General features: G+C 40.5%; 1 protein-coding gene across 7 annotated transcripts in view; it reads right to left on the bottom strand.

Annotated features, from left to right (window-relative positions):
- The window catches only part of SPECC1L (sperm antigen with calponin homology and coiled-coil domains 1 like), a 129,246-nt gene that overhangs the window by 19,555 nt on the left and 83,186 nt on the right, over nucleotides 1-26,505 (bottom strand). For 5 of the 7 annotated variants that reach the window (XM_060193941.1, XM_060193920.1, XM_060193939.1 and 2 more), the window contains 3 exons: nucleotides 20,411-20,494; nucleotides 15,971-16,130; nucleotides 12,572-12,674 (listed from right to left, as the gene is read on the bottom strand). In XM_060193941.1, the coding sequence (XP_060049924.1) occupies nucleotides 12,572-12,674; nucleotides 15,971-16,130; nucleotides 20,411-20,494 (347 nt within the window). The remainder of the gene's footprint in view (nucleotides 1-12,571; nucleotides 12,675-15,970; nucleotides 16,131-20,410; nucleotides 20,495-26,505) is intronic. The other 2 variants (XM_060193946.1, XM_060193930.1) reach the window with 1 other exon arrangement.

Here is a 26,505-nt window from a genome sequence, read left to right as displayed (position 1 = left end):
TCCCCCAGACCTGGAACCTTAGGGTGGGGCCCACTTTCCTACATGCTGCTCTCAATTCAAATAAAATAATATTGCATCCGCGGATCGCAACCTAATCAACACGAGTGCCACCACAACATGCTTCACTTCAGACTGTGTCCAGAGACTTCAGGTGTGGAATGACAACCCTTCAGCTTTATCACTCGGGTGAGACTTTCCTTTCATAGTATTCTCTAATTCCATTCCAGGTGGTCCACTCCCCAATAAAGTCCCCAAACCTAGATATAGACCAGGTCCCCTGAGATAGAGCATAGGTTCACATGCCCATAAACTAGGGGAAAAATATATACCTGAAAGCAAAAGTACACAAGAGCATGCAGGGAATACCCCCCAACACCTCATTTGCACTATTCCAGTCTTTAGGTCCATGATTGTTCAACAGTTTATTTGGCTTTGTATGTTAACTCTCTTTTCAGCCACCAGGTTCCGGATGCCAACAAGATGCTGACCAGACTTCCCTGGACAGACGACCCCATCAATGTGTACTGGAGCTCTGCTTCCCCAGAGCCCCACCCTACAAGGGAAAGAGAGAGGCAGACTGGGAGTATGGATCGACCAGTCAACGCCCATGTTCTGTGGGGAAGCAATTACAGAAGCCAGACCTTCCACCCTCTGCAACCCACAACGACCCTGGATCCATACTCCCAGAGAGATAGAGAATGGGAAGGCTATTAGGGGAGGGAAGGGGATATGGAGATTGGGTTATGGGAATTGTGGAACTGAACCCCTCTTATTCTATGGTTTTGTTAATGTCTCCTTTCTTAAATTAAAAAAAAAAAAATTAAAAGGAAAAAAAAAGTTTCCCCCACCCTCTTTTTCAAAGCTTGGAAATACTGTTTCAGAATTAACCTTGGAAGTTCCATAAAGGCAAAGGTCATACTCTAGAGCTAGTACAGTGTCCCTCTTAGAGTTAACCATGGACTTCATGTGAACTTACAGCAAGGCAAAGAGCTGGCACACAGAGATGCATGCACCCAGACAGCCTCCCCTCAGAGGTACAAAGCTGAGTCCTCCTATCACTTGACAGGGTGCCAAGAGCAGAAACCTGGCCACTTAGTGACTTAGAGTCTCATGTGTAGGCTGCATGCTTTGTTTTTCCGTAACAAAAGTTCTTTGCAGGGTACTGAGATGAGAAGCATGAGGAGAGAGCTAAGATTCATTCCTCTGCAGTCTGTCAGTATGTCTCTTCAGTGGATCTCTTGTTCTCTCTTCTTTCTCCATTGAAATGTCCCTTCCTGTGAGGGGCATTCAGGTCTTCCTGTCACATCACCTATTCCTAGCATTGTATAGCTTCAATTCCTTCATTCTGCTGCAAGCCATTCTTTCCCAGCTAGTGAGTCTACATACTGAAAAAGTAACTTCACATACCTCCCACTACACATAAAAATAAGCTCAACTATGGATCGCGGGCCTAAGTATGAGATCTAAGATTATAACATTTCTGGAAAATTGCAGGTAATCTTTGGGACAGGCAAACACTTCTCACATAGAAAGTAAATATAAATTAGGCATCTTCACAAATAAGAAATCCATACTTAGAAAATGAGCAAAATAACTAAACAAATACTTCACCAAGGCAGATATGTACATATGGATGGCAAATGGTAGATTAAAAATCAATGTCCTGGGAGCAAGGGTGGTGGCACACTTGGTTAAGTGCACGTTACCCTGCACAAGGACCCAGGTTCAAGGCCCCTCTCCCCACCTGCAGGGAGCAAGCTTCACATGCAGTGAAGCAGGGCTGCAGGGTCTATTTTTTTCTCTCTCCCTCTCTACCTCCCCCATCCCTTTCAATTTTTCTGTCCAACTGAATTAAATGGGGGGGGGGTCAAAAATGGCTGCTGGGAGAGGTGTATTCATAGGGCTGGCACGCAGCCCCAGTGATAACCCTGGAGGTGAAAAACAAACAGACAAAAAACAAAACAACTTAAACCTGGGCCAGAGAGAGCTCGCTGGGTTGTGAGCGTGGATTACCATGCACACAGCCCAGGATGGAAGACTGAAACCACATGGCAGTGCCATGGCATCTGGGGAAAAAGCTCTGGCTGTGACAATTCTCACTGTCTATTAGAATAGAAAAGAAAGCTAGGAGCAGAAAAATCATGTACAAATAGGGCTCTGGTTCTATAAATACATAAACCTTACACATGTATTAACTCTATGACCTAGTCAATTCAAACACCTGCGAATCAATTCTCAGAGGCTTTTCCTTCTAATAAGCAAGAACTGGAAACAAGCCAATGTCCACAAGCATTGATAGCTAACCCGGTTGTATTGTATGTATAAACTGGGTTACTCAGAAAAAGAGGAAATGAACTATAGATAACTAAATCAATCACAAGATAATTATACTAAGTGAAAGGCAGAATATTCTCCAAATTGCACAAACTGATTGCATTTATACAAAAATTATTCCAAAGATACATGCAAACGCAAATACGACACAGTGGCAGCTGACCAGTGGCTACCTGGGAGTGAGAGATGGGGATGGTGGGGAAGCAGCAGGATGGGTCACGAGATAACCTCTGTGGTCACGAGGGTTTCAAACAGTGGGGACAGTTTCACAGACGCAGCTGTCAAAAATCATCAAACTATGAACTTTACATAGGTACATTCTGATGCATATCACTTAACAGGTCAGACAAATGCAAACCAAACATCACTGTTAAGTGGTGGCATGATTGGGGCAGGGAAAAAAAGTGGTGGCATGATGCTCTGGCTTCTCTCTCTCAATTAAAAAATATAAACAACAGCTTATAGGAATGCTCTTTAAAAAAGAATCCAACAGTCACAAGTATATTTAGGTCCAACACAAGCTCTCAGTATTCAAGCTTTTTATTTATTTCCCTATCATATCTCAGCTTCATAGTTGAACCTTGGTAAAAACAGATACAGTCTGCATGACTGATGGAAGGAAGACATCCTGTTGAGCTCTGAAAGCCTTGAATGTTTCAGGACACAATCTAAATCTAGACAACTTGTTCACAGCCCTGCCGAGGCAAACAATTCAACCGAAATAGCATGGATTTCTTCATAAGACTGTCACTATTATATCTAGATTCTCTCTTATCTGTGAGGTAATATCTAAAACAAGTCATTATAAGTTCTGCCAGGTTAATGTCATGTTCTAAACTTCTCTATTTACTTACATAAGAAACAACAGTCCCTGTGACAGTTTGGATAGGGCCACAGTAGTACTTCTAGCACTATATCATCTTCAGAACTCTGTTGTACCCCCATCACGAGGGACTATTTCCCTTCCCTGTGGATTGGGCAAGACTTGGTGAATACTTTGACAAACTGAAGATGACAGAAGAGATGTCAAATGACTCCAAGATGACTGTAATAAAAGCCAAAGGGGGCTTTTGTGTTTTTCTCTCTGCACACGGAGAAGAAGCCCAGGCCATACAGAGACACTACATGTAAGTTTCTGTTCAACAGCCCTCATGAGTCTCAGTCCCCAGTCACTATCTACGCAGTATGCAAAGACAGGAACCTCAGGCGGCTTCATCCTAGGGCTTCAAATGAGCTGTGTGGAAAAGGGAAGAGCTGTCCTAAATCCTGTCCAAATCACAGATACAAGAGTTAAATAAAAGTCATCATTATTTTAAGATATTAACTGTTGGGAGTTCTTGTTTGTTATGTAACAAAAGACAACCAGGCCAGTCTCCTTTCTCCTCAACCTATTCTGAAAGGAAACTAGTCTCTCTTTCCTCCCCTACAGTATCCAAGGGTTAATTCTCCCTTCTTTAATTATGGTCGGCAAGGCAACAACAAGGCATCTTTACAAATCACCTGCTTCTGCAAAGGAAGAGGTCACCCTAGATATCCTGAATGACCTCAGACTAAATTCATTTGTGAAAAGCCAGAGCACTCGTGTGTATAATGACATTAACCTGTCAAGTCTCAACTCTTCTTGGCCCCCACATCCTTATGCTGGCATCCCACCAAAGCTGGATGAGGCACAGGGATGGTGGTGGTGGGTGGGTTTAAAAGTGATCTCACATGCGTGCAGAAGGTGAAGGCCTGTGAATGCTATTTGAGATGATCTACAAAGATGAGATGACCCAGACAATTTAATGATTCTGCTCTCAGCAAAAATAAGCAGCTCTTGAAAATGCCATTTATCTGATTTCTACTTCTCAACATGACTCATAATAAAAATATCTACTGTTTACTGGAAACTTACTAAAGAGTCTGGAGGACTGCTGGGGAGGCACAGTAGCTCAGGACAGAGAAAGCCTGGATCTGGGCATTCAGTTATGTGGTTGTGTGGTTGCAGGCAAACACAACACCTCTCTGATCTGAGGTCTCTTCATTGTGAAAGAAAACCCGTCTTCATGGTCTCCATGGGTCATCAAGTCTGACCCCCCCCCCCCACTTCTGAGAATGGAACTTTGGGTGCTGATTCAGATGAAGTGTTTCAAATTTTATCTAAGGAAAAGCACTCCTGAGACAACTGTCTTATTGACCAAGGGCACTCAATCAGGACACCTTTACCAAATTCTGAGGGCTTCCTTTTCTACTAGTTGAAGCCATGTGGGAAGGCAATGCAGGACAGAGGACCAGAACCTTTAGCTGAGAGTAACAACCAGCCTCCAAGGAACTAGCAAAGTTCTACGTGTCTCACACTGCTAGCACTTCCGTAACCTACTTTATGGGTGACATCACAAGGGGACTGCATTGCTATGTGACATGCATACCTCTTCTAAGCAGCTTGGTGCCAAGTGAGGTTTTGAGAGATACTCATAATGAGAACATTGAGATTCGGCATTTACAAACTGGTGCTGTAGAACAGAAGCACACAGGAGTTGCATACAAGAAGTCTTAAATTTAATCCCACACCAAGTAGTGCTCTGGTGTCTCTATCTCTTTAGGAGGGGGAGAGAGAGGGAGAAAGGGAGGGAGAGGGGGGAAGGGAGAGAGAGAGAAGAAGTAGAAGAAGAAAGAGCAGGAGGAGGGGGGATGGGGAGGAGGAGGAAGGGGCTGGCAAGATAGCTCATTTGAATAATGTACTTGCTTTGTTATGGGCACAACCCAGGTCAGAGCCTAACCCTCACCACAATGAAGGAAACTTCAGTGCTGTGGGGGTGCTCTCCCTCCCTCCCTCCCTCCCTCTCTGAAAAAGTCAGGCTGGAGAAGTGGAGTCCCAGTGATGGCCAAAAACTAAAATGAAAAAAAAGGCTAGTACTATACATAATTCCTCTACTCCTTCACCTTCACAGGAAAATCCAATGTGCATCAGGCAAGGAAAAAGAGAAACTTAACTACATACACTGGAATAATGATCAAGCTAATTGGTGGTATTGGTAATAGGCAACTGAGATAAAAAAAAAATTATGGCCATGATATTTCTGGAAATAGATGTTAACAGTTACTGTCAAGTAATGTTTAAAGAGAACAAATTAAGCACTTTGTGACTCTGGGAAAGTTGTTTCCCAGATACTATGTTTGGCATTCAAAAGGAATCCCCTGCAAACAGGAAAGAGCCCTTTCCCTTCATTGCTGACTGTGAGCATCATCTTCACTAGCCTCTTCCCATGGAGACAGATGGCAGAGGACCGGGAGGAGCCCTGCGACATGAACCTTGCCTAATCCCTGGTGGCCCGTGTAGACGTGAACTTCTAGCCTGAGAGCTGGTAGCTTTCTAGACAAAGCCATCTTGTCATCAGCACAGAGACTAGGTCACAGCAGTTTTGATCTTCCCATTGAGGAAAATTTGTTGAGTATATGTGAGTTTATATAAAGTGTGAGTGGGACTGCAAATAAGATCGTTCTTCCCCCCGTCCCTATGGACATATTTTTAACCCCTGGAATATTTACAAATAATAGGTGAAAATTTAGTTTCCATGTAAAGTGACAAACAAAACAAACAACAACAACATGCCTTCTAACCTAGTTTTGATTTAGATCTAAACCCTTATTTCCTCCTATACTTAAAAAAAAAAAAACCTCTGAGAAGTCATTCCTATGACCTAAGTTTCCAGTTATAGAATAGGAAGTTAAACTAATCTGAACTCTGCTTTGACTAGCAGGAATTCCCAATGCATTACTATTATTATTATTTAATATTTTATTTATTTATTTATTAATGAGAAAGCTAGGAAGAGAGAGAGAAAGAACCAGACATCACTCTGGAAATGTGTTGCCGGGGACTGAACTAAAGACTTCATGCTTGAGAGTTCAGTGCTTTACCCACTGCACCACCTCCCAGATCACCCAATGCATTATTTTAAGAGCGTCTATCTACCTGCAGAACACCCAGTTTTCTACTACTTCCCCTGCCCTAGTCCTGGAATCCTGAAAGTGCAAGGAAGGTGAAAAAAAATTAAATCAGGGAGACAAGTGGCACCTGTAATGTGGTTTTCTTTCTTACTTTTTAATATTTTTTTGTCTTATTAGAGGGAGAGAGGGAGGTAAGGAGAGAGATGGAGGGGGAGAGAAAGGTGGGGGGAGAGATGAGGGGGACCTGCAATATAAATACTATTCTACTCTCAGTGCTGGGCAAAAAAGAAAGTGGTGACAGGATGCTCCTCTGGTCTTTGAGCTGGCCCAGCATGCACAGGCCAAGAATCATGAGAAACCAGAGCTTTTGAGGTCAATCTCTTGTGGTGAGGAGAGCTGCCTTTGCACACAGAATTTACCTACCTTGCAGACTGTAAGATGCTGGGAATGAGGAGTGACCTAAAAGAGCGTGGCTGATACCATGGGGCAGTCTCATGCTGGGACGGCCATCCACACAGATGTGGGCGCATATCATATGAACACTTCATTTTTCTCGTATTTGTCTACAATCTCATATTACAAAGGAAGCTGTGAAGGACCCACTTATTTTCATCTCTACTCTCATCAATCCATGGAGACAAATTCTTGAAGAACAAAGGATAAATGTTTCCTTGCTATGGCTTAGTGAAGGGGTTGGAGAAGACCCTGAAAGGAAACATACTGGAAACTTGTAGTGGAGCTGAGGTCCTCCAGCACTGAGTAATGAAGTTAATCACCTTAGACAATAATGGATCAAAGGAGCTATCACAAAAGAAATCGGAAAATTTGAAATGAACTGAAATATAACATCGAAACTATGGGACACAGAGGAAATGGTAAAGGGGTCGAAATTCATGGCTAATTAGGTACAAAATATCTAATTTAAGAAAAAAGAATAAATTCTGTTTACATGCAAAAAAAAATAAAAAAGAAATTCATGGCTATAAAATCTTACACATTTAAAAATAAGAAAACAGGGGAGTCGGGCTGTAGCGCAGCGGGTTAAGCGCAGGTGGCGCAAAGCACAAGGACCGGCATAAGGATCCCCGTTCGAACCCCGGCTCCCCACCTTCACAGGCAGTGAAGCAAGTCTGCAGGTGTCTATCTTTCTCTCCTCCTCTCTGTCTTCCCCTCCTCTCTCCATTTCTCTCTGTCCTATCCAACAACGACAACAACAATAATAACTGCAACAATAAAACAACAAGGGCAACAAAAGGGAATAAATAAATTAAATAAATATTAAAAAATAAAAATAAAAAAATAAGAAAACAGGGTTGGTAAAATAGGTCACTTGCATAACAAGCCCACTCTGTCATGAACAGGACCCAGGTTCAAGCCCAACCCTACCACAATGGAGGAAGCTTCAGTGTCCCCTCCCCCACATACCTGAACCCCATCCTGTTTCTCTGAAGAAAAAGAAGAAGAAGAGGAGGAGTCTGCCTAGAGGACTGAGGTCCCAATGACAATTTTTTAAAATTAAAAAATAAATATAAATAAAATATTAGGGCCAGAAGATAGTTCACCTTATTTATCTTAGCAGATTTTTTTTCCAAAGATTTTATTATTATTAATGAGAAAGACAGGAGGGCAGAGAAAGAATCAGACATGACTCTGGCACATGTACTGCCGGGGATCGAACTCATGACCTCATGCTTGAGAGTCCAAAGCTTTTTATTACTGTGCCAACCTCCCGGACCATAGCAGTATTTCTTTTTATGCAGTGTTCTTTGACTGACATAACACAGCTTTCCCCGATGCTGGTCAGTGTTTGCGTAATCTATCTCTTTCTATTTTTAAAATTTCTTTCTCTTTACTGAACCCACAGAAAAAGAACTATATCTTAATACAAATACACATGGTCTGGGAGGTGGCATAGTGGATAAAGCATTGGACTCTCAACTATGAGGTACTGTGTTCAATCCCCGGCAACACATGTGTGAATGATGTGAGTGATGTCTGGCTTTCCCTTTTTCTCCTTTCTTTCTATGAATAAATAAAATTCTTTAAAAAGCAAGCAAGCAAACAAAAAACAGGATAAAAAAAAGTAAAGTGCATACATTTCCTGTATCTTATTTTACTTAGTGTATTAAGATATAATTTTAATTTGTATATATATTCAGCAAAATGGCTAGCCCTGCCCATGCTTGATTTCACTACTCCAACACTGACTTTTTCCACTGTTTGTATTTCGGACAGACATAGTCAGAATGATAGGGATGAGGTCTACAGCACCAGAACCTTCCCCTGTTGCTGTGGCACTGTTATGTGGCCCTAACCCCAGAGTTGGTCTTCCTACTTACTGAATGAGAAATACACTTTGCTCCACTGCTTTCTGTGTCTTTGGCCTATGTTCCCTGCACAGTTGACAACTGCCTGAAGGGTATGAAAAAGCAGTGACTCAACTCAATTCTTTCTTTGCAATTTTTTGGCCAAATTTGCCCTAGATGCTTTGCTTAGCCCCCAACGCCTTCAAAGTATTTATTTATTTTGGCATTCTAAACAACTGTTAAAGTAGTTCTCAATATTGTTTGTGGTATGACAGTCCTTTGTAACCATATACAGAAACCCATATGGAATTTTAATTATTGATGTGTATTTTACTGAGTATTTTACAAGCTTGCTAAATAGGAATTTTTTCTTATTAGAGCACTGCTCAGCTCTGGCTTATGGTGGTGCTGGGGGTTGAACCTGGAACTTCTGGTACGTGAAGCCTCAGAATCTGTTGCATAAACTGCTGTGCTATTTCCCTGGGCTAGACCATTTTCTTTTTCTGATGTCCGCTTCAATATCTATTACTCTATCTGGTACAGCACTTAGAATAGATTTGATAAGCTACTTTGTTTATTAGGAAAACTTGTCTGAATTCAGGTAAGCCCAATACATGAAAACATCATTTCATCTTTTTTTTTTTTTACTTCTCTGAAATATTTTATTAATTTATTCTTTTAATGAAAGAGAGTTATAGAGAGAAAGATATACACAGAGAGAGACCAGAGCACTGATCAGTTCTGGCTTAAAGTAGTACTGGGGATTGAACTTGGGACCTTAAAGTCTCAAGCATGACAATCTTTTGCAGAACCATTATGCTGTCTCCCTTGCCCAGAACATCATTTCTAAATCATTCAAGTCCATTGACTGTTCAGACTTCACTAATATTCACTAGGAAACATCTAACCTTTTCTTCCTCAGCCCAAGTATTAATAAGAAATCCCTCAATAAAATTATACATTTAATGTTTATTTGAGATTAAATTACCTCAGACAGGACTAAAAGCTTTTGCTCATTAACATTATTTTGTACTAGAGTAAGTGATTTTATTATCCTTTGATTTAACTAATTCACTTCTAGACTGGGCATTTTATCAGGAAACAATGACATTTTTCATCCAAAATAAAACTCTCCTAAATTAACTATGATCCCTGATTGCATTTAGTTAGGTTTCTTTCCTTTCTAGAACCAGAAAACAATAGTATGGGAGAAACTGTGAAAAATACAATTTAGAACCAAGGAAAAAATATTGCGAGTATAAGTTATTTTCTCTATTACATGTCTACTCTAGTATGGTCACATCTTATATCACCAACCCCCACAGGAATAGCTAGCTGGCAGGGTGTTACAGTGGATAGAGAGCCTGACCACGCATGAGGACCTGCCATATGCTGTCCTCGAATGGCAAATGTGCCAGACTAATGGTTTGATATTCTTCCTCTTTCTAGTCCTCTCTTAATAAAGAAACTAAAAGAGAGAGAGAAAAAAAAAAAGAGGAAGAAAGAACCAATAAAAAATTGAAAGTAATCTCTAAAAAACAGAGTTTAGGTAGTAAGACAATGGATTACCACTTTTTTCTATAAGCAATTAAGAATTACTGGAGTTAATGGCATATTTAAATGAAATTTAATTAAAAATCAAAAAGGACTCACTCTTAAGCAATATTTCTGAAAGTTGTTTATGTAATGCCATGGGTTCACAAGATGGCCTCAAGGCAGTCATTTATCTTTTGTAAAGCTGACTGTAATCAGAATGTAATGGTCCTTTCAACAGTAATATTCTAGTATTCTAAAATTTTAGTGAACAGTAAGTGGCAGGGCACAATTTGAGAAAGAAAAATGTATTTGTTAGATAAAAGGCAAACTCACAGGGCTTGTTTTGTAATGGACAGTTAATGAAATTACAGTGATTAGTACAATTATTTTAGGGTGACTCTTAAGAGAGTTAAAGGAAGATGATACGGGTATTAGGGAATTTATCTCTGCTGATTAGACAGCTCCTAAGACAAAAAACATGCACAGTCTCAGCACTAATGATGCATCTGGGGCCTGAGAGATCAGTACGTGCTAAGAGTCACTTGACAGTCTTGCTCTGTTGAGCTGGTCAAGTATCACCACCTGCAGACTGTAAGTAGTCAGCGACCAAAGGACTGGCTCCAAACCAACTGCTGGATCTGAAGGATGGGTGTGCTCATCCATATTTACGGCCAGATAAGGAAAGGGCTCTGCTTCATAGGCGGTGAAACAGATCTGCAGGTGTCTATATTTCTCTCCCCCTGTCTGTCTTCTCCTCCTCTCTCCATTTCTCTCTGCCCTATCCAACAATGACGACATCAGTAACAACAATAAAAAAAACAACAACAAGGTCAATGAAAGGGAATAAGTAAATATTAAAAAACAAAACAAGGGTAACCAAAGGGAAAATAAATAAATAAAATATAAAAAAATAAAAAGGAAAGGGCTCTGGCACTTCTTTCATGGATCTTGACAAATTGAAAGTTCTGTCAGATATATCTTAAAAAGACTATGCATTTCAGGTCATCTATTGTAACTAACAGACCTGGCAATAAGAGAGCCTTCATACTTGGTGCCTACATGATGGATCCACTGCTTTAAGTGGCCATTATTTTTCCTACGTATTTCATTTTATTTATTTATTATTTTTTTAAAAGATTTTATTTATTTATGAGAAAGATAGGAAGAGAGAGAAAGAACCAGACATCACTCTGGCACATGTGCTGCCGGGGATCGAACTCAGGACCTCATGCTTGAGAGTCCAAAGCTTTATCACTGTGCCACCTACCGGACCACACCTACGTATTTCATTTTATATAGGCAGAGAGAAATGCAGATGCCTGCAGTCTGCTCCGCCACTCATGAGGCCTCCCCCCTGCAGGTGGAGACTGGGGACTTAGTGGGTCCTTGTGCATGGTGACTGGTATACTTTACTGGTTTTATTGCCCACCGCCTGGTCCCTCTACATTATTTTATCTCTTCTCATCTATATAAAAAATATTAAGCAGTCTGAGAGGTGGACTTATAGAAATGAAGCTCCAACTCTGATTTCAGGAATCATATACCCCAGGGTGATGATGCTCTGGTACTCTCAAAACACACATTCATATTCTCTTCCTCTCCCCCTCTCTCACACAAACCTTTTAAAAACTGCAGTTAATTTCTTTCTGTAATTCTAGTAACATGAGGACTGATAGTGAGAATAAAGATAACAAGAATTCTGAAAGCTTCATGCTATACCAAAATATGAAAGTGCAATGAAGAGTTCTGGCCATAGGCAGGGATTAGTCTCTAACGAAAATCACATGTGAGAACAATGGAAGTAAGCCATTCTTTGTAGCAGCAAATATATTTTTTGGAAGACTTTATGTGATGAGAGAGAGAGAACCAGAATGCTGCTCTGGCATATGCGGTGCTGGGACCTGAACTCGGGACCTCAAGCATACAAGTCCTATGCTCTTACAGTATTATTTTTCTAGCAGTATAATGGATACATTCTGCATAGAAACAGAACTGCCTCTCCAAATACCTTAATGCTTTAGCATGACTCAAAATATAAACTGAATAAAATGCTGAAAGGTGAGAAGAGTGAAAGGGCAGAGTATTAAAACAGTCCAGATATAAATCATGAGGACACAGCAACACAACAGGAAGTGGAGGATTCTATGAAAAACAAACTCAGTCAAAAGAGAACTTTAAAAATAACTAAATTAAAGTAGAATAAATATGTTCTTACTTTTAATCCAGACAAGACCTCAATAAAAGAATTTAACCAGCAGTTAAATAAGCATCAGCAAGATAAACTACTTTAGGAGGTAAGAAACTTAAATTTCATCTGAGTGCCAGCCAATCTGCAGGGAGAGTGTCCACATGTTTCTGAGATTTGGTGGGACTCCTGACTTCTACTGTGAGAACTACAGTGAGCTGTGACTGTCTGATACTTGGTTTGGCAATTACAGATAAAGGACAAAAGATCTGATGGTTACCTGATACCCTTCAGTTTTTTTCTGACACCACTTCAGCAAGGCGTTCCTCTTTGATCCTCCATATTCCCTTGCTAATGCTGAGAGAGGATCCTTCCTTTCTTCCCTGACAAGTGAAAATAAGAAACTCAGTGTTAAAATGTATTTTTCTTTGACCCCCGTGAATTTAATAATTTCATACTTTGTAAGTTCATTTATTATGAAGAGGACAAGCTTATGCAAGGTTCCTGTCCTTAAGGTGTATACAACTGTCTGGGACAAATGGGACAAAAAAATTTAAAGGTTTAAGCTCAAGTGGCGCAAAGCGCAAGGACCAGCATAAAGATCCTGGTTCGAGCCCCCAGCTCCTCACCTGCAGGGGAGTCACTTCACAAGCGGTGAAGAAGGTTTGCAGGTGTCTTTTTCTCCCCCTCTCTGTACTCCCCTCCTCTCTCCATTCCTCTCTGTCCTATCCAACAACAACAACTACAACAATAAAAAAAAAGGGCAACAAAAGGGAATAAATATTTTTAAAAAAGAAAAAAAATTAAAGGTATGCACAAAACATCTGAGGTGTGTTTACTGTCAAGTGTGAATCTACTGACTGTAAGTAGGATCTTATCAAATGAGGAAAGTAAATTCCGTGTAAGTTCCCTCAACAGCTACTGATGGAGACCACTGTGTTAGGCAATGCCAGGCAACATGCAAGGGTTTTGCAAGGATGGTGGAATCAGAGTCTATCATAGGATGGGCATATGGACATGCCTGGGATGGGAATCAGTGGTTGTATAGAAAAGAAAAAACAACTGTATGTGTTTTTGGGTACTGTCAATTGTATCATTGGCAGAACAAATATCCTGCCCCAGACCAGACACTGACTCAAAAAAGGTTTCATGGTTACGCTATGATGGAGGGCAGGTAAAAGCTGTACCATCCTACGCCAAAGTCCTCCTTGTGCTAGTTACTTTCTTACAATAGAACATGAAGGACTACCTGGGGATGAAGAGTGCTTTGTAAGATAACCTGCTTCTTAGTAAGCACAACAGTTGTGTGCTTGGCTTGATTTTTTTTTAAATTTAATTTTCCTTCTGTTGCCCTTGTTGTTTTATTGTCATTGTGGTTATTATTGCTGTTGATGTCATCGTTGTTGGATAGGACAGAGAGAAATGAAGAGAGGAGAGGAAGACAGAGAGGGGGAGAGACACCTGCAGACCTGCTTCACTGCCTGTGAAGCAACCCCCCTGGAGGCAGGGAGCCGGGGGCTTGAACCGGGATACTTATGCTGGTCCTTGCACTTCACGACACGAGTGCTTAACCGCTGTGCTACCTACCACCCGACTCCCTTGGCCTGATTTTTAGTGAGCACTTTGCAAGCAAAGGAGGAACTCAACTCTAGTCATATGCTCCACAGATTTAAGAACAATCAAGTATGTCAGGAAATCAAAGAGTACATATTTAGGACTGAAGCTTTCCCAACAGAGGATCATTGAAATAAACATTGAGTTTTATTTATCTTTGAACCAAAATAAAATACAAAACCATTTCACCATATATTTTGATGCTGCCTTGAAGAAGTGTACTTTTAGGTCTGTGTGATAGCCTATCAGATTCCAGCTTCAGTTAAAAGGGGCTCAAAGAAATTTGTTATAACCACTGAAAATAAGAAAGAAAGAAAAAAAGAGATTTCTGAATGTGTATGTAAAAGCAAGTGGCCTCTATGCCCTGAGCTCTATCATAATTAATATAAGAACAACTATTACAATCAATGTGAAAGATGTACTCTGGTTCATACCAGGTTTGCTTTGACATAGAAACAGCTTTGAAAGCATCAAAGAAGAGTCAACTCTGTGGACACAATAAGAAGCCGCAGAAAAGAATTTCCTGAAATTCCTCATCACTGTGTGATGAGGAAACCAGGAAGGGTCTTGTTGCTATCATAATCTCCAAACAGGGGCGTCAGGAAAAGCAGGTGCTCTTTGCATAAATACACTCAGGCAGAGAAGGTGGAGAGCTATCTCCCCTGCATCAGCCAGGACTGAACGTGGCCACCTTGTCTCCACGTTGCTCAATCAATCACTACCTGCTCAGTGGCATACGTCTAAGAGGCTGGGCCCCCAGAGGCAAGGTTTTAAAACTGAGTATACACTTTGAGTTTGAGGCCAGATACTCTATTTGTAAATTTGTAAGTCAATAGGTGGTTAAAGTTCTGAAACCCATTCTTACTCCTTCACTTCTTAGTATGTCTCAGCAGTTTTCTTTATCTCTAAAAACTATATATTCCAAATTTTTAACATTTAGTTTATTTTTCTAAGTTATAAATATTTCTTAGTCCAAAGTGGTTTTTCACATACAATACAAAAAAGCAACAGTGTCTTTTCATGAGCTACTTACTCATATTAGTATAGAAGCACATTTCCAGTGCCCACTCTCAACAACCAGAGCTGTCGTTGGTATCTCTCATTCCTTAATTCCTTTTCTAAAGCTCTGTTGTCAAAAGTACCTTGTCTTTAAAAAGCGTTCCTCAGTCCAATCCTTCCGTCACCATTCTGATGCTATCATCCTGGTCCAGACTTGACAGATCCTTTTTTAATTATTATTGATGATTTAATAATGATTGACAAGATTGTGGGATAAGAGGGGTACAATTCCATATAGTTCCCACCACCAGAGTTCCGTATCCCATCCCCCTCCATGATAGTATCTTTTTAACTGCTTCTCCTGACTTCTGCTTAGAATAAAAAAAAAAAAACCCTGGATCAACTCTCCATACTGATTTGTTTACCCCACTTGATAGCTACTACCACACCAAATGACTCAAAGACTTTAGAGAGGTTCTGTTGTTTTGCCAGCCTAGAACTAGCTTATCTTTCCTTTCACGACCCATCAGTATGGGAAGTGCATATCCTCCTCTGGTGGTCTGTTTCTATCCTCTGTGCAAGTTTAGTACCACACCTCCTTGGTTGGTAGCTTCCCCAACTTCTAAGCTTTCCATTCTTTTCTTTGTATTTACTCAAGTCACTCAATTTTCATCAAGAATCAACTCAAACTCCTCTCTTCTAGGAAGCTTCCCTAACATCTTAACTGTAACTCCAATGTTTGCACTCAACTGTCTTCCAATTTAAAAGCTCCAAACCGAAAACCAAGCAAAAAATAAATAAATAAAATAATAATGGCTGTTTTGGAAAAGAAACTCTTATTTATTTCTTGATTTATTGGCTTCTATGCCATCTTACTCAAATCTAGGCATAGGAAAGTTGATTAGGTTTGGAGAGAGAGTTCAGCAGTAGAACTATCTCTCAGAAAAGGTGATCAGAAACAGTATCACAAAGATTCAGTGCCAGACTAGCATGATTTTACAACCTCATCATTTGCTCTCAGAAGGCCAATGGTGGGTATGAAGTGCATCATGGAAGTGTTCTCTACCTTATGCGGCTTCGGGTGGTAGGTGTCACAGATGCTGTAGGAGAAGAGGACAGGGAAAGCTGTGGTGATGTGGTCCCCATGGCCATAAGAGAGGCTGATGGTGCTCCTTCTGGTGCAGAGATGTCTCGTTTCAGCTCTTCACTACTTCGTCGAGACACTGCTTGTGATAAATAGCTATTATACACTTTATAGCAAAAACACTGTTGAGGCATTTTCCTCAGTTTAGTGATAACTTGGAAGAACTTTTTTTCATAAAATTGTATAACAGGTAAGGTAGTTGACAAATCCTGAAAGCAAGGAGTTAGTCTTATCCAACTCTACAATCAATTCATGCTTGGCACACAACCACTTAATTATCAAGACCACTGACTCCTTAACAACATGGGGCTTACAAGTGCCAAGCCCCTTACCTGGTGCAATGAAAACTCCCAGAGTAGAGCTTTTGACTCCTCACAAACTTTACAGATAGCATGATGTTGACACGATGCCTTACCTACTGATTCTATAGTCAATTAAGACATATTTTGTATGTCATATACTATACACTGTAATCTTATAATAATAAACTAGAAATAAAATCATAGAGATATCAACAGTGAAACTTTACCACCACCCCCCCAAATCCATATATGGATGGATCATACCTCTGTTGTTCAAGTATAAGGCAGGATATAAGGGTCAACTAAAAACTAAAGGCTGATTACTAAAAGCAGTATTTGACATTAACTCATTCATAAATATAATCAATATAACCCTACTGAATTTTGCCAAAAATGCTGCTAAAGGGAAAGAAAGAAAAGAAAGAGAGAGAGAGAGAGAGAGACAGAGAGACAGAGAGGGAGGGAGAGAAATTTAGGAAGGAAAGAGAGAGATGGTTCCTTACAGGGCTACACTTAATTCTAAGTTAGGCTACATCTAAAATAAATAAATAAATTACAAATCAAGGGTGACATAAAACCAAAAGGAAGATACCAATCAGCAAAGTCTTATTTTGCAATCCTAGCACATGCAGAAAGCCACAACAAAAGTAGCTTTCTAGCAAGGATGGGCTGAGTGTGACCAGCACTCAGGGTGCTGGGTTGGACACAGTGAGGACTGGCAAGTCACCGCCAGGCTCATGGCAATGTCATCAATGTTTAAGTCAACAATTTTCTCCCCTGAATCCTTAAGCTTCCTCCCCCTTCACTGGTAAATGATGTCTGTAAGGGTCCTGAGCAGCTGGGGAGGTGGCTCAGGGGGTAGCGCGCAAGGTTCGCATACCAAGGATTACAGATTTGATCCTGGCATTAAAAATGCTGGAGTAGAGTAGTACTCTGGTTTCTTCTGCTTGTTAAATAAATAAATAAATAATTGCTTTAGAAACTGGGTGTCTGGGACCACAGGGGAGCACCAAGGGGAATCTCCAGGAAGGATGGAGTCCTTCTGTGGTGTCTCTCCTTCTCTCTTTGCCTTTCTAAATCGAATTAAAAAAAAAAAAGGTCCATTGGGAGCAGTGAAATTGTGTAGCATAGCTACAAGGTCCTGGAAGTGAAAAAATAAATAAGCAAACAAACAAATAATAAGCCAAAAGTAACTTAATTAATTATTTTTAGTAAAAAAATAATTCCACAAGGAATTAATACTTAAAATAATTATAATTATATGAATTTTTAGATCTGACATGAAAACAAGGAGAAATACCAACACAATTTAAGAGAGGTGATTCCTCCTATTTATGCTCACACACTTTTGGCACAATTTTGTGCTTATTCTTGCTTTCTTTCAGTATCAGGAATCTATGAGCCTTCAGTCAGCAGTTTCTTTTACATAAGGTGCTATGAAACTGGGTAAGTTTAAATCTCAGAATCTCTATGTATAATCGAAAAAAGAGGCTGAGGAAGAGCCAGAAGGACTGTAGAAAAGGCAATGGGATGCTGACTCTGGCTAGACTCCTGCACAGACTCCAGCCCTAGCTATGGCTTATGAGAACTGTATTCACTTCCATCCTTGTACAAGTACATGCACATCACCTATGAGACAGACTATAGGACTTTCTACTCCTTGGCTTGATTTCTACCTTATCTGCTAAGGAGAGAGACAGAGACAGAGACAGAGAGAAGGGGGGAAAGAGACACGAGAAATTGTGAACAATAAACTATAGAGTTAGCTAGCTTGAGGAGGCGAAGTAAGCCTGTACAATTCATCACTACGGAATGACTTTATCATAACAGAGAACACTGGCTTCCAGAGAATTCTTTTTTTTTTTTCTTTCTTTCTTTTAAGATAGAAAGGGAGGGAAGGAAAGGGAGTCGGGTGGTTGAGCAGCAGGTTAAGCTCACATGGCGGAAAGCACAAGGACTGGCATAAGGATCCCGGTTCAAGCCCCTGGCTCCCCACCTGCAGGGGAGTTGCTTCACAAGTGGTGAAGCAGGTCTGCAGGTGTTTATCTTCCTCTCCCCCTCTCTGTCTTCCCCTCCTCTATCCATTTCTCTCTGTTCTATCCAATGACGACAACATCAATAACTATAACAATAAAACAACAAGGGCAACAAAAGGGAATGAATAAATATTTTAAAAAAGCAAAAAAGAAAGGGAGGGAAGGAGGGAGACAGAAACAGACCACAGCACTGAGGTTTCCTTCTATGTGGTGAGGGATGGACTTGGATCTGGATCACACACATAGCAAAGCAGTGCACTAACCAAGTGAGCTATTTTGCGGGCCCCGGAGAATTTTCAATGTGATCTGAAATAAACTCAAAACTAGTCACAATGCAAAAGCTGAATAAGGGCAAGAGACTGGCATATTTTAATGATGACTCTTTAGTCACTAACAGGCCACCCCATCAGCTGGGGACCTAGTCGGGGAGTCCTGAGATTCCCAAAGATTCCCAAAGAGAAGAAGGGACTAGACCTCAAATAGATCCCTCTCTCCATTGTTACTGGTCATCTCCATCAGGAACAACACAATAGAACCCTTTGTGGGCCCCCATAGGACCTTTCCCTCAACTTGTATCAACAATAGTAGAGAATGCTCCATCCTCCAAAGGGAGGATGGACAACATACTCTGTGCTAAACCTGAGGGAGATGGGTAGATACTGGGGCAGCATGGAATGTTCCTACTCATGACCACAGAATGTGAGCTCAGATCTACAGGGATGCAGAGGTCACATAGGCTCCTAAGCTGAATCCCTAGGGGCCCCAGATCAGATCAAATCGGTGGGGTTTACAGTCAACAATATTTATACACCTTTCCCATATTTGGGAGCTACTCTCTTCCCTGATCCAGCTTTCTGGTCCTTTTTGCAGTCATGACATCATCTCCTCAGGTAGTAACTTGGACTCACCTGCATATCAGATGTCAGGCTCAGGGGAAGGAAAAAAAAAACAAACTAGTATAGCCATGGGCTTTTTGGAATATAACTAAAATAGGACTACTAACTATCTACAAAACCGAGACCCCCTCCCCAACTCTTTATTTAAACTATTCCAGCCTTTAGGTTTATGATTAGTCAATAATTTGTTTGGCTCTATATGTTAACTCTTTTTTCAGCCACCAGGTTCCAAATGCTACCATGATGCCAACCGGACTTCCCTGGACAGATGACCCCACCAATGTGTCCTGGAGCCCTGGAGCCATGCCTCACTAGGGAAAGAGAGAGAGAGGCCGGGAGTATGGATTGATCTGCCAATGCCCATGTTCAATGGGGAAGCAATTACTTCCACCTTCTGCACCCCATAATGACCCTGGGTCCATGTTCCCAGAGGGTTAAAGAATAGGAAAGCTATCAGGGGAGGGAGGGGATATGGAGTTCAGGTGGTGGGAATTATGTGGAGTTGTACCCTTCTTATACTATGGTTTTTGTCAATGTTTCCTTTTTATAAATAAAAATAATAATAAAAAAAAACCCTAGTCACAACACACCTTAGAATATTCTAGGGACCATGAGTGGTGAAGCAACTGGTTGAGCACACACATTATGTGTGCAAGGACCTGGGTTCAACCCACCATTCTCCACCTGTAGGGGAAAAGCTTCACAAGTGGTGAAGTAGTGCTGCAGGCCTCTCCCCTCTCTGTCTCCCCTTTCCCTCTCAATTTCTCTCTCTCTATCTAAAATAAATAAATACAAAATTAAAAGGAATAAATATTCTAACTTGCCACAGGTGCATCAATTTTGCACAGAGCTCTATTTTCCACATGTCTAATCCAGTGTATCACATAGATACTAGTTAAATGAACAGAATATCTGGATTCTTCTTTTCATTTTTGTAATGAAGGCCATGAAACTGAAGTCTGTAGAATTGAGAAGATAGACTGGGAGAAATTCAGAGTGAAAAACAACCAACTCTTGAGCTAAAGAAGCAAGTGAGGCTAAGTAAGCCTCCAGAGAAAGTAGTGGTGATCTCCACTAAGAACATCTGGAAGTCTTTAACAGAGTTTTTCTTCAGAAGCACATCCTTACCTGAAATGGTCTTGGCACTTTCCATGGCAGGTACTCTTGGCAGAGAAGCAGGTCGACTGGTTGAAGATGTCCTGAGCAGATGCTCTGCACAAAATGAAAAAACCCTCAGGTGAACATGTGACACTGAGTTTGAAGTAGCAAAGGTAGCAGGAAGGTGAACTCTACTCTGCTCACCCTCTTTCGCAATACAAAATGCTTCACAATCCCCTGTAGACATCACTGAATAAAACAGCACACACAGGATTCGACTTCCAGAGGCGGAGCTACGAGCAGCAGATCGCTTTCTCTCCTCTCCTCTCCTCTCCTCTCCTCTCCTCTCCTCTCCTCTCCTCTCCTCTCCTCTCCTCTCCTCTCCTCTCCTCTCCCCTCCCCTCCCCTCCCCTCCCCTCCCCTCCCCTCCCCTCCCCTCTCCTCTCCTCTCCCGGATCAACTAGGAATACCAAAGGAGACCACCCGGACCGAAACAAGACAGGACTAGAATGACCACAGGAACCCAGTAAATCACCCGTGAGTACAAACACGGGTGGCTGGTGACAGAGAGGAGAGAGGGGCCTAAGGAGAGATTAAGTGACTGCTAACAGTTCAACAGTTTATCAGTGGAGATACCACCTCCAGTCTGCTCCACAACAAGGGGACAGCTGAAGGGAGGAAAGGACTCCCCAGAGACTCACCAAGTGCAACTGAGTCTCCATTGCTACTACCCTCAGAATCTGGAGCAGCAACAGGGAGGGACACCAGGGTACAGAGATCTAACCGGGAAACTCAGGAGAAGACCTATACCTCGGTGGCATAGCTGAGGGGCTGTGAAAGTCTCTTTGCATAACCACTGGATTATCTCTGCCACACCCTGCTTTATCTCTTGGTCAGGAGTCAGTGATTAAGCTAAGAAGCCTATTGATAGTTTAAAAGCCCTCAGGCTCCCATAACCTACAGGGAAGAAAAAAAAAGAGGCTTTTACACCACTGAGCTCCAACTCAGGGATTGAAAAAACTGTTAACTACTACCACTGTAAACCCTTTAATTAAATTACTTAGACACAAGTCAATCCAGGCAATAGTGATCAATAATTTGAAAAGTACTGATAAAGGGAACTCATAACATAATATATAAAATGGTTAAAACAACAAGAAAAAATATTGGAGACTCAAACCAGGACAAGAGTCCAGCTAAAAGTCCTCCAGAGGGTGAAGCACAAAACAACGAGTTCAACATCCAAACATTAGCTAAGGAAATAATAACAGGAGTGAGTAAAGAATTTGAAGAAATTGTAATCAGAAATGCAGGAACAACAAATGAGAATATGGAAGAAAATTCTAATAATCTCATGGTTATTAGAGAGCTGAAAGCTGAAATCACTGAGCTAAGAAAACAACTAGCTGAACAAGCTAAAACAGTATCAGAGCAGGGCAACAAAATAGATGAACTCCAGAAAGCAGTAGAGGGCAGAGAGAATAGAATCTATGAGGCTGAAGACAGAATTAGCAAGATTGAGGATGAATTAGAGACAACTAAAAAAGAAGTAAGAGATCTCAAAAAGAGATTAAGAGATGCTGAAAACAACAACAGAGTCCTATGGGATGACTTCAAAAGAAACAATATGCGCATTATTGGCTTACCAGAGGAAGAAAGAGAAGGAGAGGAAGAAAGCATTCTCCAGGCCATAATAGCTGAAAATTTCTCTAGTCTAGACAACACCAAAGACAAAAAGATTCAAGAAGCCCAGAGGGTCCCAAACAGAATTAACCCAGACCTAAAGACACCAAGACATGTCATACTTAGAATGGAAAGGAATAAGGATAAAGAAAGGATCCTCAAGGCTGCAAGAGAAAAATAGTCACCTACAAAGGAAAACCCATAAGATTAGCAGCAGACTTCTCCATACAAACACTACAGGCCAGAAGAGAATGGCAAGATATCTATCTAGTGCTCAGTGAGAAAGGCTTTCAGCCAAGAATACTATATCCTGCTAGACTGTCATTCAGACTAGATGGAAGCATCAAAACCTTCTCAGACAAGCAACAGTTGAAGGAAGCAACCATCACCAAGCCTGCCCTGAAAGAAGTTCTGAAAGGTCTCCTATAAACAACCAGACCACCACAAATAGGACATATATCAAAACACTCTAAAACTCTACAAGAATGGCGTTAAAATATCTTCAATCTTTGATATCAATACATGTCAATGGACTGAATTCACCTATTAAAAGACACAGAGTAGGAAGATGGATCAGAAAACACAACCCAACAATATGTTGTCTACAGGAAACTCACCTAACTCAACAAGACAAACACAGACTTAAAGTGAAAGGATGGAAAACTATCATACAAGCCAATGGCCCACAAAAAAGGGCAGGAACAGCTATTCTCATATCTGACATGATAGACTTTAAAATAGATAAGATTAAAAAAGATAGGAATGGACACTGCTTAATGCTCAGAGGATCAGTCAATCAAGAGGACTTAACAATTATTAATATCTATGCACCCAATGAGAAGCCATCTAAATACATCAAACCTACTGAAAGAGTTACAGCAATATATTAACAGTAACACAATCATAGTAGGGGACTTCAACACCCCACTCTCTCAACTTGACAGATCATCCAGGAAGAAAATCAGTAAAGACATAAGGGAGCTAAATGAAGAGATAGATAAACTAGAACTATTGGACATTTTCAGAGTCATTCATCCCAAGAAACTGGAATACGCATTTTACTCAAATCCACATGGGTCATTCTCAAGGATAGACCATATGTTAGACCACAAAGACAGCATCAGCCAATTCAAGAGCACTGAAATCATCCCAAGCATCTTCTCAGACCACAGTGGAATTAAACTAACACTTAACAATCAACAAAAGATTAGAAACAGTGCCAAAATGTGGAAGCTCAACAGTACACTTCTTAACAACTTCTGGGTCAAAGAGGAAATCAAGGAAGAAATCAAAATGTTTCGAGAGTTCAATGAAAATGAAGACACAAGCTATCAAAATATTTGGGACACAGCTAAAGCAGTCCTAAGAGGGAAGTTCATAGCTATACAAGCACACATTAGGAAACAAGAAAAGGCACAAATAAACAGCCTGATTGCACATCTTAAAGACCTAGAAGAAGAACAACAAAGGAATCCTAAAGCAACCAGAAGGACAGAAATTACTAAAGTTAGGGCAGAAATAAATAACATTGAGAATAGGAAAACCATACAAAAGATCAATGAAAGTAAATGTTGCTTCTTCGAAAGAGTAAGCAAAATCGACAAGCCTTTAGCCAGACTCACAAAACAAAAAAGGGAGAAGACCCAAATAAATCGGATAGTAAATGAAAGAGGAGAAATCACAACAGACACTGCAGAAATTCAACATATCATGCGAGGCTTCTATGAACAACTATATGCCACCAAGCTAGAGAACCTGGAAGAAATGAATGATTTCCTAGATACCTACCAACTTCCAAAACTAAGTAAAGAGGAAGTGGATAACATGAACAGGCCCATCACAGCTAATGAAATTGAAACAGTTATCAAAAATCTTCCCAAAAATAAAAGTCCTGGACCAGATGGTTTTACAAATGAATTCTACAAAACTTTCAAAGAAGAACTAATACCTCTACTTTTAAAAGTCTTCCAGAAGATTGAAGACACTGGAATACTCCCTGCCAGCTTCTATGAAGCCAGACCATTATCTCTGATGAACATAGATGCGAAAATATTGAACAAAATTCTAGCCAACTGGATACAGCAGTATATCAAAAAGACTGTTCATCATGACCAAGTGGGGTTTATCCCAGACATGCAAGGTTGGTTTAATATACGTAAATCAATCAATGTGATCCACCACATCAACAAAAGCAAGACCAAAAACCACATGGTCATATCAATAGATGCAGAGAAAGCCTTTGACAAAATACAGCATCCCTTTATGATCAAAACACTACAAAAAATGGGAATAGATGGAAAATTCCTGAAGATAGTGGAGTCCATATATAGCAAACCTACAGTCAACATCATACTCAATGGTGAAAAACTGGAAGCATTTCCCCCCAGATCAGGTACTAGACAGGGATGCCCACTATCACCATTACTATTCAACATAGTGTTGGAAGTTCTTGCCATAGCAATCAGGCAGGAGCAAGGAATTAAAGGGATACAGATTGGAAGAGAAGAAGTCAAACTGTCCTTATTTGCAGATGACATGATAGTATATATGGAAAAACCTAAGGAATCCAGCAAGAAGCTTTTGGAAATCATCAGGCAATACAGTAATGTGTCAGGCTATAAAATTAACATTCAAAAGTCAGTGGCATTCCTCTATGCAAACACTAAGTTAAAAGAAATTGAAATCCAGAAATCAGTTGCTTTTTCTATAGCAACAAAAACAATAAAATATCTCGGAGTAAACCTAACCAAAGAAGTGAAAGACTTGTATACTGAAAATTATGAGTCACTGCTCAAAGAAATTGAAAAAGACACAAAGAAGTGGAAAGATATTCCATGTTCATGGGTTGGAAGAATTAACATCATCAAAATGAATATATTACCCAGAGCCATCTACAAATTTAATGCTATCCCCATCAAGATCCCAAGCACATTTTTTAGGAGAATAGAACAAATGCTACAAATGTTTATCTGGAACCAGAAAAGACCTAGAATTGCCAAAACAATCTTGAGAAAAAAGAACAGAACCGGAGGCATCACACTCCCAGATCTCAAACTGTATTATAGGGCCATTGTCATCAAAACTGCTTGGTACTGGAACATGAACAGACACACTGACCAGTGGAATAGAATTGAGAGCCCAGAAATGAGGCCCCACACGTATGGACATCTAATCTTTGACAAAGGGGCCCAGACTATTACATGGGGAAAGCAGAGTCTCTTCAACAAATGGTGTTGGAAACAATGGGTTGAAACATGCAGAAGAATGAAACTGAATCACTGTATTTCACCAAATACAAAAGTAAATTCCAAGTGGATCAAGGACTTGGATGTTAGACCACAAACTATCAAATACTTAGAGGAAAATATTGGCAGAACTGTTTTCTGCATAAATTTTCAAAACATTTTCAATGAAACGAATCCAATTACAAGGAAGACTAAGGCAAGTATAAACCTATGGGACTACATCAAATTAAAAAGCTTCTTCACAGCAAAAGAAACCACTACCCAAATCAAGAGACCCCTCACAGAATGGGAGAAGATCTTTACATGCCATACATCAGATAAGAGTTTAATAACCAACATATATAAAGAGCTTGCCAGACTCAACAAGACAACAAATAACCCCATGCAAAAATGGGGGGAGGACTTGGACAGAATATTCACCACAGAAGAGATCCAAAAGGCCGAGAAACACATGAAAAAATGCTCCAAGTCTCTGATTGTCAGAGAAATGCAAATCAAGACAACAATGAGATATCACTTCACTCCTGTGAGAATGTCATACATCAGAAAAGGTAATAGCAGCAAATGCTGGAGAGGGTGTGGGGTCAAAGGAACCCTCCTGCACTGCTGCTGGGAATGTAAATTGGTCCAACCTCTGTGGAGAACAGTCTGGAGAACTCTCAGAAGGCTAGAAATGGACCTACCCTATGACCCTGTAATTCCCCTCCTGGGGATATATCCTAAGGAACCCAACACATCCATCCAAAAAGATCTGTGTACACATATGTTCTTGGCAGCACAATTTGTAATAGCCAAAACCTGGAAGCAACCCAGGTGTCCAACAACAGATGAGTGGCTGAGCAAGTTGTGGTATATATACACAATGGAATACTACTCAGCTGTAAAAAATGGTGACTTCACCATTTTCAGCCCATCTTGGATGGACCTTGAAAAAATCATGTTGAGTGAAATAAGTCAGAAACAGAAGGATGAATATGGGATGATCTCACTCTCAGGCTGAAGTTGAAAAACAAGATTAGAAAAGAAAACACAGGTCGAACCTGAAATGGAATTGGAGTATTACACCAAAGTAAAAGACTCTGGGGTGGGTGGGTGGGGAGAATATAGGTCCATGAAAGATGATGAATGACATAGTGGGGGTTGTATTGTTAAATGGGAATCTGGGGAATGTTATGCATGTACAAACTATTGTATTTA

Source organism: Erinaceus europaeus, chromosome 1 (assembly GCF_950295315.1).
Source record: "Erinaceus europaeus chromosome 1, mEriEur2.1, whole genome shotgun sequence".
Lineage (NCBI taxonomy): Eukaryota > Metazoa > Chordata > Mammalia > Eulipotyphla > Erinaceidae > Erinaceus > Erinaceus europaeus.
The sequence above is the reverse complement of the archived record's forward strand: the minus strand, read 5'-3'. Positions and strand labels throughout refer to the sequence as shown.